This window comes from Impatiens glandulifera, chromosome 1, assembly GCF_907164915.1.
Source record: "Impatiens glandulifera chromosome 1, dImpGla2.1, whole genome shotgun sequence".
NCBI lineage: Eukaryota > Viridiplantae > Streptophyta > Magnoliopsida > Ericales > Balsaminaceae > Impatiens > Impatiens glandulifera.
Genome location: NC_061862.1, coordinates 11,843,574 through 11,859,348, shown reverse-complemented (window position 1 = coordinate 11,859,348; position 15,775 = coordinate 11,843,574). Strand labels below are relative to the sequence as shown.

General features: G+C 29.8%; 3 protein-coding genes across 4 annotated transcripts; all 3 read right to left on the bottom strand.

Annotated features, from left to right (window-relative positions):
- Positions 1 to 447: 447 nt before the first annotated feature.
- On the bottom strand, positions 448 to 2,616 carry LOC124911330 (transcription factor MYB119-like). The gene is made up of 3 exons (XM_047451834.1): positions 2,252 to 2,616; positions 2,016 to 2,142; positions 448 to 1,221 (listed from the first exon to the last, which is right to left on the bottom strand). The coding sequence occupies exons 1-3, from the start codon at positions 2,614 to 2,616 to the stop codon at positions 448 to 450; spliced, it is 1,266 nt and encodes a 421-aa protein (XP_047307790.1).
- Positions 2,617 to 4,510: 1,894 nt separating this feature from the next.
- LOC124911236 (universal stress protein PHOS32-like) lies at positions 4,511 to 5,463 on the bottom strand. Its single transcript, XM_047451725.1, has 3 exons — positions 5,289 to 5,463; positions 4,975 to 5,203; positions 4,511 to 4,595 (listed from the first exon to the last, which is right to left on the bottom strand). Exons 1-3 carry the CDS (start codon positions 5,461 to 5,463, stop codon positions 4,511 to 4,513), a joined length of 489 nt encoding a protein of 162 aa, XP_047307681.1.
- Positions 5,464 to 7,943: 2,480 nt separating this feature from the next.
- Positions 7,944 to 13,433, bottom strand: LOC124920892. 2 transcript variants are annotated; one of them, XM_047461469.1, is made up of 14 exons: positions 13,006 to 13,433; positions 12,743 to 12,926; positions 12,287 to 12,359; positions 11,282 to 11,429; positions 10,977 to 11,086; positions 10,721 to 10,858; positions 10,496 to 10,637; positions 10,032 to 10,175; positions 9,587 to 9,747; positions 9,428 to 9,502; positions 9,136 to 9,274; positions 8,600 to 8,869; positions 8,376 to 8,517; positions 7,944 to 8,262 (listed from the first exon to the last, which is right to left on the bottom strand). In XM_047461469.1, exons 1-14 carry the CDS (start codon positions 13,285 to 13,287, stop codon positions 8,252 to 8,254), a joined length of 2,019 nt encoding a protein of 672 aa, XP_047317425.1. In that variant the 5' UTR covers positions 13,288 to 13,433; the 3' UTR covers positions 7,944 to 8,251. The 2 variants fall into 2 exon arrangements, with proteins under 2 accessions (XP_047317425.1, XP_047317426.1); XM_047461470.1 differs by having other exon boundaries at positions 7,944 to 8,259.
- Positions 13,434 to 15,775: the final 2,342 nt, after the last annotated feature.

Sequence of the window (15,775 nt, the reverse complement as noted above, 5' to 3'; positions counted from 1 at the left end):
GTTTGAAAAAGTGTTTCCAAATGCGCCATGGTCTTCGCAACACTTACAAGTATTAGGAATACATATACTAGTTTGAATGCCAATGCAAAGGTTGCATGAAAATAAACTTGCTTGACCTTAACCTAAATTTTGGTTGTAATTTTATGATTATAGTAATTTCAAGATGTTATTAGTGATGAATTTTGTCATATATATCTTCTTGATGGTCAAGAATATCAACATTGCAGATATTAGGAAAGTGGTTGGCATTCTCTTTGAAATGCTCTCAAACTTGTTTTATTTATTATTCAAAAGAAAAAATAATCATCATAACTAAAATGTCTCTACTTATGATCATATTTTGGTGGGATATATCATCAAAATTCCATTCATAACCTATCATAAAATTAGAAATTGATGACAGTGTGATAAAGAGATTAAAAGTCTTAAAAGTAAGGAAAAGCTATTCTATTTAGAGAAACACGAGCTAGAAGTATCACCACCATCAGAAGAGGATCTTGTAGATGCAATCATCTCGATCAAATCCATGTCACGCTTTCCCATGCCATAATCTACATTGTTGTTGTTGTTCACGATGCTTTGATCAAAACAATGGTGACCTGAAGAGTAAATAGTTGATGGTTGCCCATCCAAGAGGTAGGAGAGGTATTGATCGGACGACAAGTATTTGGAAGTTTTGCCATCTTTATTATCCGAAGGAGTACCATGATAATCATTTTTGAACCATGCACAATTAGTAGTGTTGTTTGGCAGAGTAGGGTTCTCATTTTTTTTGCCAAAAAAGTTGATCATGAAGTTGAGCTCTTCATCATGAGAAGCTTGCGAGATCATTAACTCAGGCGAGTCATCATCGATAGAAGCTTCTAGAGGTTCACAATTAGGAAAGTTGAAATTGTGGGATGACATGTCTTCTGTGATTGAGGAGTTGGTTGGAGTGGCAGCCTTGAGAGGGATAGTTTGTGGATGAGAAATGGAAGCATTGTTGATATTGTTACTCTTGATGTACTCTTGAAGAATAGAGGATCTCGCATTTTTGTTTTGAACTAGTCCAGATTTCTTGTTTTTCTTCGAGTGTTGTCTCCTTTTAGTGGCGTTCCAGTGATTCTTTATTGAGTTCTCCGTTCTTCCAGGGATTAGTTTTGCTATTTCTGCCCATCGGTTACCAATATCTTTGTGAGCATCAACCATCATTTTCTCCTCTTCTTCGCTCCAAAGATCTTTCTATCAATTATCAAGAAAGTACTTATTTTAGTGACTTATAATGAAAATGTTTTTTGACACTACATTAGGTAAGATAAAGAAAAACTTTAGTGACAACATTTAAGGTTTATCAATGAAAAGCTTCAACAATCGTTATCAACTAATGAAGAATCTATGTCACAACAATAGAATAAAGAATACTAGTTAAGTGTATAAAATGCCCTAAGTAACATTCTTACATCTTTAGGACTTATCATATGTTGTGAGAGATATTTTAATGTGGAACAAATGATAAACTTAAAACAAAACCCTAACACAAAACCTTATTATGAATAAAACTTCTTCATCTAATAAGGAAACAAAGAACAAGAAATGACGATAATCAACGTCAGTTAACTATTTTCTTAATGAGTGACTTTCAATATATTTAGTTTATTAACACAAATTTTCTTATTACAAATAATAAAAAAATCAAGAAATGTCTTATATATAAAAAAAACTTTCTATGAAAGAAAATACAAACAAGTTCTATGGATAAGCCAAGTATTTTGTATTTCTTGTCTATGAGTGTGTTTTCATGTACTTGTTATTAATGATTGTATATTTGGTGATCATATAATTGTATTATTTACCTAAATAGTTTTTATCAATTTTAGAAAAATATATACAATGTAGTTAATTTTTAAGATCACATAAGAATATGAAATGATTGGGTGATTATAATTTTTAGGAAAGAAAGTAATGATAATATGAAAATAAAATACAAATGAATTATTATAATTTCTATGTTTGAAGGGTAATTATGTGATATTAACCTTAATATCAGGTCGAAGATGATTATGCCATCGCTCTCTACACTGTTTTCCAGCCCTAATCACCATCTTCTCCGCTATCACTGCCCATTTTCCTTCTCCATATTGTCTTATAAGTTTCAAAAGTTTCCTATACATGATAAATAAGTATAACTCAAAAAAACACATATCATATATAGCCTCAAAATAATTGTTACAACTTAAACAAATAAATAAAATTTAATGTAGAGAAAATATACCTATCTTCTTCTTCAGTCCATTGACCTTTGATAAGATCCGTATAACGGATATGTTTTGATGGTTTCTTTCTCGGTAATACTCGAGAATTCTTCTTTCCCGATCTCACTACTTCTTCATCACGAGGATACATCAATTCCATGTTGTTGGTTTCATGATTATGATCACCATACGCCTTCCAAAGCCCGTTATCAAAAGATGGAGATGGACGAAAAAGCGAATGAGGAGAACCAATATAATATTGATTCGATGCCAATAAATTGCAACCTAAGTTATTGGTACTACTAGTAGTACTACTCTTTCCTTGCATCAAGAACCTTTCAATAGGTGTTAATGAAGAAGATGAAGAACGATATTGTAAAGTCATGATGACTTTCTTTGAGAGAGAAAAGAAGACTAATCTAAAGAAATGAAAATGATGTTTTCTTTCATTCTTTCTAAGGTAATAAATAAGGCAAAGAAAGAGCTAACATTAAGGTGGTGAAGGAGATGATCATGGTTTGATACATTATTTGGGAAAACTATGGCCTTTGATTATGGAATTAATCCAACGGATGAAAATAGCTATGGAGTGTAACTCCTCACCTTCTTTATTAGGGAGAAAAAAGAGAAATTAATGGGTCACAATTAATTCAAATATTAATTAATTTTGTGTGACATAATTATTATTTATTAGAAATATGAGACAATTAGGGATAATTAATGCCTCTTTTTTCTTTATGACCTCCAAATTTGTATTTTACATTTTTTTAACTAAAAAGACAGAATAATTTTGATTCATTTTCTTTTACCTCACATAGCCCTAATATAATATTTATTCAAATGTAACAATTATTTTGAGTATATGTATTTACTATTTTTGTATTTAAAAATACACTATTGTGATTAATTATAGTTCAAATTTATTAATATAAATTTCAATTATTAAAATATTCAAATGAAAGTAATTAAAATTTTGAATTAATTTCTAAAATATTAAAAATTTATAATTTTAGTAGATTATTATATTAGTTAAAATATTACCATTTTAAATTTACAATTATCAAAAATTTACAATATTATAAATAATTTTACATAGAAAAAGATGAATCTATATTTATAAATTTAAAAAATATTATATTATTTGTTCATATAAATCAATTAATATAAATATAATTTTTTTAAGTGTCAGTTTTGTAAATAAGTACATGATAAATTATTTTAAATAAACTCTTTTTAATTATTTTATTCAAATTAGTCTCTTAGGGTATATTTAAATTTGAAAATGAGAATTCAAATTTAAATTATTTGCATCAATTTTAAGTAACATGAAGAAAAGGACAAACTAACTAGTAAAAACTGAAATTATAATTTCAATCTCATAATTTGCTTACCAAGTTGTACTTTTGATCGAGTCGATTCCATCAAATTAAACCGGTCTAAATCGATTTCATCAAATTGATTGACTAACTGTTTATGAAACTACGACCGAACTTAACAGTTTAATTTGTCGATTTAGTGACGATCGATCAAACTGTTAAAATGATTTATCGGTGAATAATAATTAAAATTTAAATTATATTCATATTTCAGTTACAACTTATAATTATACCTAAATATTTCTCTTAATAATGATTAAAAAATTTTTAAAAAATACACTACAAAATATATATATATATGATATACAATTTATTTTTCAAAACAAATATACGATATGATATTTATTTTCAAATAAATTTAAAGTATAATTTTATTATTTAAGAATAATTTTCTTACGAACAAATAAAGCCGATCAATTGAATTGTTTAAGACGATCGATCTGATTTTAAAACCGATCAAACTATACTGACCAATAAACTGAAACCTAGGGTTTGAGATTTTCTCAAAACGACTTTGGCGGTTTGGTTGTGCATTCTACCAATCGATGGAACTGCTGGTTGTGCATTCTACCAATCGATGGAACTGCTTACACTCCTAATTTGTTATTTATTGTATATTGAAATGTACCGCCAAATTGTTAAAGTCAAATTAAAAAAGAAAATCTCGCACCATCAATTTCAATTTATTAGTAAGTTTGGTTTAGTAAGCTAAAAGATTGGATTTCAGTCGATTTTTTCATTTCGCTGAAAGATATTACTATAAGTTGTCATACAATTATCTATATTTTTGAAATTTAAACCATGTCTTAGTTGACAATTCAACAGTAATGAAACCGACTAATAAAAAATTATAATCATCTTTCATTCTGTTCGATCTAAATCGATTCAATTCAGTTTAGATGCTCAACAATTTAACCCTAAACCATCTATGAACTCAATTCGAGTACGATATTTCAGAAGAACTTCATGCTGTTTTTCCTTCAGCTGCCTGAGTTTCACCAAGTAATAAATTTATATGTTTTGACAATGAATTAACATTACTTAATTGAATCAAAACATTAATTCCCAAACTGTTTATGAGCTCAACCCCATGAAAAAGAAGCTGATCGGTTCACATAAAGTTGTGAAATTAAAAATACTTTTAAATTAGAAAAAAAAACACTTATTAATTATAATAATTATGACCCCCAATAGAATGAAATTACTCATAATCTGATGAGTGCTTCACTACAGTAACTGGACATTTAGCATTGTCCACAACAAAGTTGCTTACACTCCCCATTATAACCCTGCATATATTAATTATATTATATATATATATATATAAGTAAAATAAATGAAATTAAATAGATTTGTTACATACTTACCTTTGAAGCTTTCCAAGGCCTCTATTACCAATAATGAGACAATTCAAAGGGATTTTATCAATAGCTTCACATATTTTCTCACGAGGATCTCCCCAAAATATCTTCATTATCACAGTAATTTCCTTTTGCTTTGATGCATTATTTATAATATCCAATGTTTCTATATCTGGTTTTACTCCATATTTCTTCATTATTACAGGATCTGAAAGTTCCGCCATAGGAATCAAAGCTACCAACATAATTTATTATTATTAGTCAACACAACACACTTTCGAGTCATTTATAAATAAATAAATAAAAGATCAATGGCTTACGAGAGCCCGAGGTCTGCCAGAGCTGTGTTTCGCCTTCATCGGAATGACCTTGTTGTTTGATGTTAATGAGGATCAGATGATCGCCTTTTCTCGCAACGTTATCCACCGCCCATTTCAATGCTTCTACACTGCATTTCGAGAAATCTACGGCCACGCCAACTTTCCTATCTCCCATCTCTCTTTTTTTTTCTGTTTCTCAATCTCTTTGTTTTTTTTCTTTTGAAATTTCTTAAACTTGATTAGCTAAGTGCGATGCCAGTGGGTTAGCAGAAGCGGTTGTTTTGAGGAAAAAGTCAATTTTAGTTGGTTATTTTAGTTGTATGTTTAGTTATAAAGAATTTTGGATAATTACATTTCAAATAATAAATCATCATTTTTACATTAAACCATATCATATCATGCATGTTGGGCTGTTTTTTTATATAAATTTAAAATTTCCCATTATATAGATGTATGAGATATTTTGATCGATTTTTCCTAACTTAGATTAATTTTATAAAGACGCGGTGTGTTGTTTTCATTGAGGATCTACTCATAAATTAGTCAGTACTCTTTTCTTATTTTTATTTTCTTTCTAATATAGAAATCTAACGTTACACCTCACCGTCATTGTTATCGAGACTTCTTTTTATTTTATTTTTTAATGTCATATTTTTATCCTAATATCATATCATTTTTAAATATATATGAATCATTTAAAAAAATAATTGATTTAATGAAATAGTTGTTGTTATCTTGGGTTTGAATTTCAATTATCAAAATATATAGTTAAGTTTTAAAGTTGTCAAATCTTGTTTACTTGCTATGAACTTTCTATATATGTACTAAGTGACCGACTAAACATGTTTTATTTGTGGATTAATTTATAATGTTGCCTCTAAAAGGATATGCCAATAGTAATGTTGTCCTGTCATTAGTAAGACATCTCCAACCGAAAAACTCATTTTCAAACTCATTTTGGTGTAAATGTCACATCAAATAGTAATTTTACTCCAACCGAAAAACCCAATCTCAAACTCAAAAGAATATTCTTTCTTATATCAACTTTTATAACTTTTTAATATCACCCATATCTTTTACAAACTTATAAATTACACCACAATATTATAATATCATCCAAATATTTTAAATTTAAATATAAATTAATTATAAAAATTTATTAAAATAATATATATAATATATATATATTAAAGTAATTTTTTTTAATATTATTATAATTTTTTTTAATTATATTATAAATTTATGTTATATAAAAAATATTATATAAATTAAATTAATAATTATATAAATAAACTTAATATAAAATATAAGATAAAAATAAAATATAAATAAATAAAACATATAAATAAATAAAACATATAAACAAATTAAAATATAAATACATTAAAATATAAATAAATTATATAAGTAAGTTTAATATATAAAATTAATTAAGTAAAAGTTAAAGGACTAAAATGCAAAAAAAATAAAATATATGCGTTTGTGAACCGTAGCAACGCATATTTGCGTTTTTAGAAGAGGGAAAATGAGAAATCTCATTTTGGGTTTGGTTTTGCAGTTCGGTTGGAGGAAAAAACCATTTTGGGTATGCGTTTCCAGTACTATTGGAAATGCTCTAAGCTAGAGTTTCGGTTATAGGAAAGTTGCTGTGAATATTCCTAAGACTATGTTCATGTAATTTCTCATTTCTGGAATCAGTTTTATATGTGTCGGATAATTTCTCATTTCTGTTATCTTCCATTTGATTGTTGTCATATGATGGTGTGTCCCATGTAATGTATCGGGCACGTTTGATCTTATTTTCTTAAATTCTTTTATTACCATTTTATCATTATAAGTAGACTATGTAACTTTAAACTAGTTTAATTAAGAGTAGGTTGATATTTTCTAAGTATTTTCCAGAGGGGCTCCCGACGTAGTCCCAACGTCAGTTTCTCGGAGAAACTTTCACCCAACTTAATGTAAGAGGCATATCTATGCCACAAAATCGAAACATAATGTCCGAACTCCTGCTAATATCAATTCTGATCCCTAAGTCATGAATTTTGTGTAAATTCGGATTGATTGATCTGAAACTTGTTTGGAAGTTAGTTTATCAAACCACAAAGATTTATAACTTGACCAATCTTTATTCTATTTATAACCATTATTATGTTTGAAGATTATCTGCCTTGTTGAAGATTTAATTTGTTGTTCTTGTTTTTAAATTTTTTACTTTTATGTTCTTAATTGTGATTTCTTATTTTAGACATTATTGTTATTTTTATATTTTAAAGATTTTAACTTGTGCTGGGTTCTTTGTTATAAAAAAAATTAATTCAATCCAACCTCGGACCAGAATTTGTAAAAAAATAAAACTGGAATGACAATCAGAACCTTGGTTATCTAAATTTTGTTTATATGAGTTTTTTTTTCTTTTTTCTCCTGGTCTAAATTATTTGGGGCAAACTTAGGATAATTACAAAAAAAAACAAATCTAAAAATAAACAACTACAAATTCTTTAAAACTGATTCTTTTTATAATAAGTCCTACTACTGAAAGATGTTTTTGCTAAAAAATCACAAACTCAGAAACGTGTTAAAATTAAAAATGTAAATAGAACGAATTATTCTTTTTAAATATATAAAAAAATGATATTTTGCTATTAATAATATACCAAGAAGACCCTTAAATTTCCCAATTGCTCAAAGTCCCTTGTGAACCATAGTTAAATTATAAAATAATTGATCCACAATTTTGGTGAAATTGTAAGACATCATTACAAGGAATGATGTTAGTTATTTTCTCCACTTTTTTTGATAGTTTAGGTAATCTGAACCCAGACCCAAACCAAAACCAACCTCAACTCAATGCTTAGTTTGTTTGGGATTCGACGGTTCAAGTAAACCCTTATATTTGCTTGCCATATATGCAGTATCCAGTTTTCGAGAATAGCTTGTGGAAGCTCTCTATGGGGATTGATTCAACTGTCTACTGAAAAACAGAAATGCATATAATAAAACACCAACTTAAGAGTAAATGTACTTTACAAAGGAAAAATTGGAAGCTTAAGTTATAATGTGAAACACAAAAACATTATCACTCACATTTGATTGCACGAGTAATTTCCCACGACAATGTATCGCTTTCTTCGTATAAGTTGTTGCCGGGAGATGGCCTTCTACAATTCACTAGGGAAACTCTAAACCTTTCACTCTCAAGGGAGGATGGATAAATGATTTGCTCTTCCTACCAAAAAGAAGAAGAGGAGATAAAAATGGAAGAAAAGTAGATTTCTTTTGTTTTCTAAGTGGAAAAGAAACAATTATACCTCAGGCAATTCGTTAAACTCGTCAGGAGAGATCTGCAGCAAATCCACGGCTGTCTGACCAGTACACCATGCAAGAACTTTACCGCTCTCATCTGCAAGAGTTATTTTCAGATGGAAAGCGCTCTCCACTTCGGCAGTGGAACAAGATTGATGGCAAAATTTGCACACAGCCTCTGCAGAAGTCATACTGACGAAATGGCCACATGGTGAATGAGAATACCTTGTATTCACATGACAATATTCTACTTGGTCTACCTGAATCTGACATACCTACAACAGTGTTACCAAAATGAAATTATAATTAATCAAAGATTCCAATTCACTAAAATAATAATGGAATAAAAAAAACTGATGGACAAGTTCAAAACATTTCTTCTAACACAGTTCCTTTTTCTATCCATTATAAATGCAGTAGTATATCCATATCTACAGTTAATATAACTGGAACACAAGTAAATTGGGAAACCCAAAAGGGAACAACATATATTTTATCTCACAAATATTAAGAATAAACAAAATGAAAGAAACATACATACATGTATATTGGCTTTGCGATCTTGTAGATTAGACAGGGTAGATAAGACGTGCAGACAAGACGAATTTACCAAAGCCGGCAAGCAGCTTAGGTTGACAAAAGAAACCCCAATGTTGTTCTCTGACCATATGACTTCAAGGCTGAGAAGAAAATACAAATTAATATGAGATGCAAACAAGATTTAACACTCTCACACATAATAGAACATTCAGATTCATAATAAACAAGAAAATAACACACTTGTTTATAATCAAATTATAGGAAGGGGTATAAAAGCTGTCACAATTTCTTACCATTTATGTCCAGTATATGAGCATGACAAGCCTGACAAGTACACAGTGTGTCCAAGTCCAACTCGTCCAAGTGACCTAGGAAATATTGTGGAATTTTTAGATGGAGAAAGATAGAGTTCATTTTGATATAACCATATTATTAGGATGGTAAAAACTAACCAAGATTTGGAAAAATGAAGCTTCACCCAAATTGCACCAGTTTTATCTTCAATCCTCAAGGAAAATACAACTTCCTCTGAATTGGTGTCTCGAGACATGTCGCTAACTATGCCATAGAGGCTGAACCCTGTCATCTTGTCCCGAAGATCACTTACAGATATCTGCAGTTCTTCCAAAACACAATAGTTCATTAACAACATTAATTGCTGGGGCCTTATACTGATAATGTAAACAGCATTGTAAAGGCCTAAACTAACTACTCCTAAGAAATTTGTCTGCACAAGATGATTCCAGTTAATAGATATACATATGTAACTTTAGTAGCACACTATAGTCTATTTTAGTTATCGCTCAAGATACTGAGCACCTCTTTGAATGAATGAAACATGTCTAATACTTCTTACATCTCAACTGGCAACAATTCTAAGTGGTTGAATTAACTCACTCGAAAAGGATAATTTCTGAAGTCAATGGACCCTTTGGAATCACAGGGCAAGACAACTTGAGAGATTTTGGACATCTGGCTTGGATAGCATGTGCTCAAAAACTTTGACCCTTGAGTTCGAGTTTGTGTCAATGCTACAGAAACCTGGAACACCAAAAGTGAGGTCAATATACACAACATTTACAAAAAAAAAAAAAAAAGCCAATTTGAGATCAAGAGCTTTTTAATGTAGGGTTTTTCTTAAACAATAAGTAAGGTATTTTAGTACTTCAGTTTAAAATGTTATAAAATATAAGGGTATTTTAGTTGAATGATTTAATTGATGATGGGATAAGACTTCAAGAAACAAGGCCCATGTTTAAATATCAAAGTTTTGAGTTTGGAACAAAACTCTTTTACATATATCACTATCAAAATAGAAATGGGAAACTTCAGTTCTAATAGGCCCAATTTCCATGACTTACTTGTTCCTCATGTTGAATGAAGGGCACCAGATACAATTGTGTTGCGCTACCATATTCAAGACACAGTTCTTCAGATCTTCCGGTGGCACTTCCAGTAAAAGTTGCTACAAAGGGTTTATCAAGGGCGAGCATACTTCCCAAACTAGAATGGAAAATGAAATGAATTTTACAATCATGAGAAAAGAATATGAACATGAGATTTGCAAATCTAAGTTTAATATCCACCTGAAGAGGTCAGCAAGAAGAACTTGCTCTCCCCAAAGCAAAAACTTCATTCTGATACCATCATTGTCAACTAGAGCAATTTGTTTCCTCTGAATACCATCTTTACCTTGAATTTCCACTGGACCAATGTACTCAATCCTGCATAATATAGTAATTGCACACAAAAGATTGAGGTGAAACCTTGTAGCAAAAATATGCTTCTATAATCTGGTATAAAAAAAAAGATATTTGACCTATCTTTCATATGAATGCTTACCTCGCATATAGAGAATAAGAAGTTCCTTCGTTAATAGCATCAACAGATATGTTGGAGAAAGAATCTGAACAAAATTGTGCACCAAGAAGCATAGCATCATCATCTTCATCCTGTGCAAGATATGATTGCATAAAATAAGTGGCATTTTCCCAATAAGACAACAAAATCGTCATCCGACTTGATTAATACATATATGCTAATATCTATTAGATGTAGATTACGCTTGAAAATAAGATATGAACCATAGCTTATACTCGAGGAAAAATATAATCCGTAGAGGGAAAAACTCTAAAAATAAAAACTACCTCATTCAAAAGGGTGATAAAATATTCAGTTGGCAAAAGCCGCAGGCAACCAGATCCACTAGAAGCAGGTCGCAGACGACATCCTGTAAGAAAAACCTCTCTTCCTTTCTTCAGAATTCCATCATGAGTATCAGCTAAGTTGTAAAATCTGCCTAGGGTTGACATGTTGAAGACTAAGAATTAAACTAAGTAAATATGAATTTGGCTGTCTACATAGATATATTCTTTATGAAAGCAACTGATTTTAATTTTTTGGCATTTCCTCTTCAGCTTCAAGGATTATACACCATATTGTATTACTCTCATTATCATAAACTTTAAAATAAATTAATCAACGCCAATTCTAGTATATGACGTAGAACAAACCATTCTCAAATAATAACTATTTATCATGTTTCATTGTTCAAGTACTCTGCAAACACACTAGAGCAAATGAAGATTTTGAAATCAACAGAAGTGGCACATGCTTCTCTAGATACTGACAAGAGACAGCTTAGAATCACATTAGAATACAAATTTCAAATGCAGACAGCACAAATCTAACCATGCATCCATCAATAGACCCTCCTGAATTTCTTTAAGTTGGAGGTATTTTAAACACTATTTCAACTCTTCATAACTAGTAGGGGATATGTGCCTTCATGTAGAATGATTACTAATATCCTTTGGTTGTTTTAGGTTAGCTCTTCAGTTTAAGTTATTCATTGGGTTAACAAGTCATCTGTTGACAATTGTTGGACTTTTAGGCAGACTGGCCATGACCATATCCCAACTCTGTGGACAGATTTGAGTTCAATTAGACCTAGGATGGACACCAGCATAAAAAGACCTAGCATGAACCAGTATTTGTCATACCAAATCAATCAGGTAAAGCATGACTTACCACTTCAATAACCTAGAATTTCACATGACATTTATATTAGCAAAACAATCACTCATATTATATTCTCACTAGATATATGATTCAGGGATAGCTTGTATTGAACTTTTCACATGATAATTTACCTACGATGGAGGTAAAGTTCGATAGTGTTGGAGCTCCAAAAATCGCCCAAAGAAAGCATGTAGATATTTGTTCCTGAAAAGCAAAAGTATCAGCCATAGCAATCATTACAGATAATAAGAAATAATGAGCATATACATTAAATACTTTTTGCACTCATGAGAACATTTGTTGGAAGAAATTTTCAAGGCTTTGTTTATAGATCTAAACCTATTGATTACAAGTGATTGACAGAAATAAATTCAGCCTCAATAGAGATTGTTCAGTATAACATTTGATAGAGGATAAGTCTGTACGATATTATTATGAAATTCATCACATATATTGTTTGAACAGACATGCAATCAGTTTGCACGTTCAGCATCAGACATGATCATGTTCCTTTCATAAGATTCGCACAAAAAAAAAAACTAACATATTGCTACATTTAATTTGACACAGAATTTGCAATATCTTACCAGGAAGAACAAATGCATCGATAATAATAGCTTCGAGGACACTATTAAGCGACAGAAATTTCTTCTCGTAAATGGAATCAATAGTCACGGTATTCGGAAGTTTAGATCTTTTGTTCTTCTTAAGCATACTAATGCATTCAGGTTGCTTCTTTGGAGCACCGATTCTGTTTTGTTCATTCCACGCCTATTAAACGTAATTTTGAGACATTAAACTCTTCAGTAAAGAACAATAGCGTGTGAAGGAAGACTATTAACTCGAATACCTGAGAGAGTTCAGATAACAGAATCGCTGAAGTGACGCCGCTCGAATAAGCAATGCATGTCTTGAGAATACGAGAAGCGATCCAACTCCATCCAGGTCCATTTGGTTCTTCATCGTCGTCATCGCTGTTATCCGGTAACAATATAGATGTCACGTAATTGATGAACTGACCGAATGGATCCATCTCCTCTTCTTCTTCGTCTTCGTCTTCCTTTCGTTTAGGTGCTTCATCATCGTAGTCAGTGTCCATTGGCGCGTCATCTTCACCTACAAAAGAACGCATGTTCTCGTTTTCAGATCGGTTATTCTTCGATGGAGAAGTGTAGCTCTACTAGAGATAACTTTTCTTCCTTCCAAAACCCTAACTCTTGCGAAGAGCGTTGGTTGTCAAAAGCGCTCTGGCGGGAAATGATCGACTCGTATTTTAGGTCAGTGTGTGGCAATGGATATTTGAGATTTACTCCTTTTTTTTATTTTGTATCTCCTATTTTTTTATTTTGTAGTTCCGTTTTGATTAAAAAAAATATATTTTGCTAAAAGTATTAACTAATTTAGATATGTATAATAGTTCATAAAAATATCTCACTATAGTCTTCAGTTTTGAACTTGAACGAAAACACAATCCGAAATGAATAAAAAAAAAATTAGTTTTAAGTAGTGTATTTTTTGTTTAGGTCAAAATTCGGTCAACCTAAAATGATCAAAGTAGACTAGATAATCTGTTTACAAGTTTTTTTTTCCTTAGTTTATGTTTTTCTTTCCTACTTACTCATTCTCTCTTAAGATTTTTTTTACTTGAATTTGTGATTTAGTTTAATTTTTGTAATTTAAAATAGAGAAATAAATAAATTATATCAGATTGGGTTCGAGTTGAGTTAGGTAAATCGGGTAATCGGATCGGTTCTGGTCAACATAAATAAACCGATCAGGTTCATGTTAGAGATTTTAACACGAACTAGCATTTAGCCCGTGCATTTGCACGATTAATAATATAAAAAACCGTGGAAAAAAATTACGGATAATATTTTTAATTTTATTTTTAACCGTTTTAAGTTTATGGGTGGGTCAACCCACAATCCGACTCAGGTATCCATTTACTCAAAGTCATTTTATATATATATATATATATATATATATTATAGTTAGTTAAAAAATTGAATTTATATTAATGTTAAAACGTCCGCATTCATCAAATTTGATGTTAAATTTAAAATATAAAGTTTTAGTAGCTTAGTTGGTAAAAGGTTATACTTATTTTTGTTAGGTTGCAAGTTCAAAACATACCTCTAGCATTTTTTATTTTATTTTTAACCGTTTTAAATTTAAGACGGGTCAACTCACAATCCGACCCAAGTATCCAAATTAACCAGAACTCTCGACCCGGCAATCTGGACACTTTAAAAATTAAGCATCATTATATATATATAGATATATATATAGATTACTAAACCGATCCGATTCAAATTAGTATAGTTCAACTCGTTAATCTGAAACTAACCCAAATTGCGACCATAATCTCACCTCGACTTGAAAGAGAATAATACATTTATTTATTAATAAATAAGTATAAATAATCGTATTTATATTTTCAAGAACTTTTGTGTTTGTTAAAGTTTATTATGTTTTTATTTACTTGCAAACATTTTTGTGTTCGTGCTTTTCTATAGTTTTTTTTTAATTGAGTTTAAACAACTCTCGTTTATAATATTTATATAAATAATAATAATAATAATAATAAATTCAACCTATTGACATATTTTGAAGGATGTTTTAAAATTAGTTAAAGTATAATATATCTAGATTAAAACTTAAAATATCACACTAAATATTAGACCTATCATTTCGACAACCAAAATTTACAAGTCTTGATTTGGTGTCCCACTTTGCCCCATTCTATGTCTCACTCTTCTCATGGACAATAAAAAAAATTGTGATTTACAAACTATTGGACTAGCTTTGATAGATTTTCTATAATCTCTTATATCTCATAATTGAAAGAGCACGAGGTATAAGGGAATGAGAAATGTAATCAATTACAATTTTTTGTTATCGTTTTGAAAGGTGTTCATAATTGAAAGAGCACGAGGTGTAAGGGAATGAGAAATGTAATCAATTATATTTTTTTGTTATCAAAATGTTATCGTTTTGAAAGGTGTGATAGAGAGTTATATTCTGACTCAAAATTTATATACCAAACAAAATTTATATATAATAGACAATGTAATCTACCAGGATAAATCAACAATATAAGAAATTTACAAAATTAATATTATTTTGAAACTAATATAAAAAATATTTGGCTTTGTTTAGAAATATATGAAGCTAAAAAATGAAATTGTGTTTGAACAAAAATGTTATTATTTTTTTTAATATGTATAAGTAAGGTGTATTTTACATTATCTAATCTAAATTAATATTGAATAAGATATTTGACAAAATAATATATTCAAATAAATTTATAATTTATATTTTATTTATTTGGAATATAAGGGTTAGATGAATATGTATATTGGATCAGACATAAGGGCCATTGATACCATATTATATGGGATATCATATAGAGTGAATTTAAGAATGATTTGTTGTTAATAATGGAAGATGAAACAAAAATATTGCTTCTCATTATTATAAATTGATCAATAATTGAATATGCAACATCACCTACAACACACTCAGAAAATCAATGGAGGTTAATTGGTTTTCTAAAGAAAATATTAGTTACCCACTAGACTAAACACATAAAGGAAAGCCACTACACAAATAATCAAAAT

What these genes read in the sequence shown, in the direction of transcription:
- LOC124911330 (XM_047451834.1), bottom strand. Translation starts at nt 2,616, where the DNA reads ATGACTTTACAATATCGTTCTTCATCTTCTTCATTAACACCTATTGAA. An exon ending in TGGACTGAAGAAGAAGATAG is followed by an intron (nt 2,143 to 2,251) that starts GTATATTTTCTC and finishes TATCATGTATAG; the next exon opens with GAAACTTTTGAAACTTATAA. An exon ending in ATCTTCGACCTGATATTAAG is followed by an intron (nt 1,222 to 2,015) that starts GTTAATATCACA and finishes GATAATTGATAG; the next exon opens with AAAGATCTTTGGAGCGAAGA.
- LOC124920892 (XM_047461469.1), bottom strand. Translation starts at nt 13,287, where the DNA reads ATGCGTTCTTTTGTAGGTGAAGATGACGCGCCAATGGACACTGACTAC. An exon ending in TCTTATTCTCTATATGCGAG is followed by an intron (nt 10,859 to 10,976) that starts GTAAGCATTCAT and finishes TATATTATGCAG; the next exon opens with GATTGAGTACATTGGTCCAG. An exon ending in AGTTTAACGAATTGCCTGAG is followed by an intron (nt 8,518 to 8,599) that starts GTATAATTGTTT and finishes TCTTTTTGGTAG; the next exon opens with GAAGAGCAAATCATTTATCC.
- LOC124911236 (XM_047451725.1), bottom strand. Translation starts at nt 5,463, where the DNA reads ATGGGAGATAGGAAAGTTGGCGTGGCCGTAGATTTCTCGAAATGCAGT. An exon ending in CTGGCAGACCTCGGGCTCTC is followed by an intron (nt 5,204 to 5,288) that starts GTAAGCCATTGA and finishes TTATGTTGGTAG; the next exon opens with CTTTGATTCCTATGGCGGAA. An exon ending in GGCCTTGGAAAGCTTCAAAG is followed by an intron (nt 4,596 to 4,974) that starts GTAAGTATGTAA and finishes GGTGAAACTCAG; the next exon opens with GCAGCTGAAGGAAAAACAGC.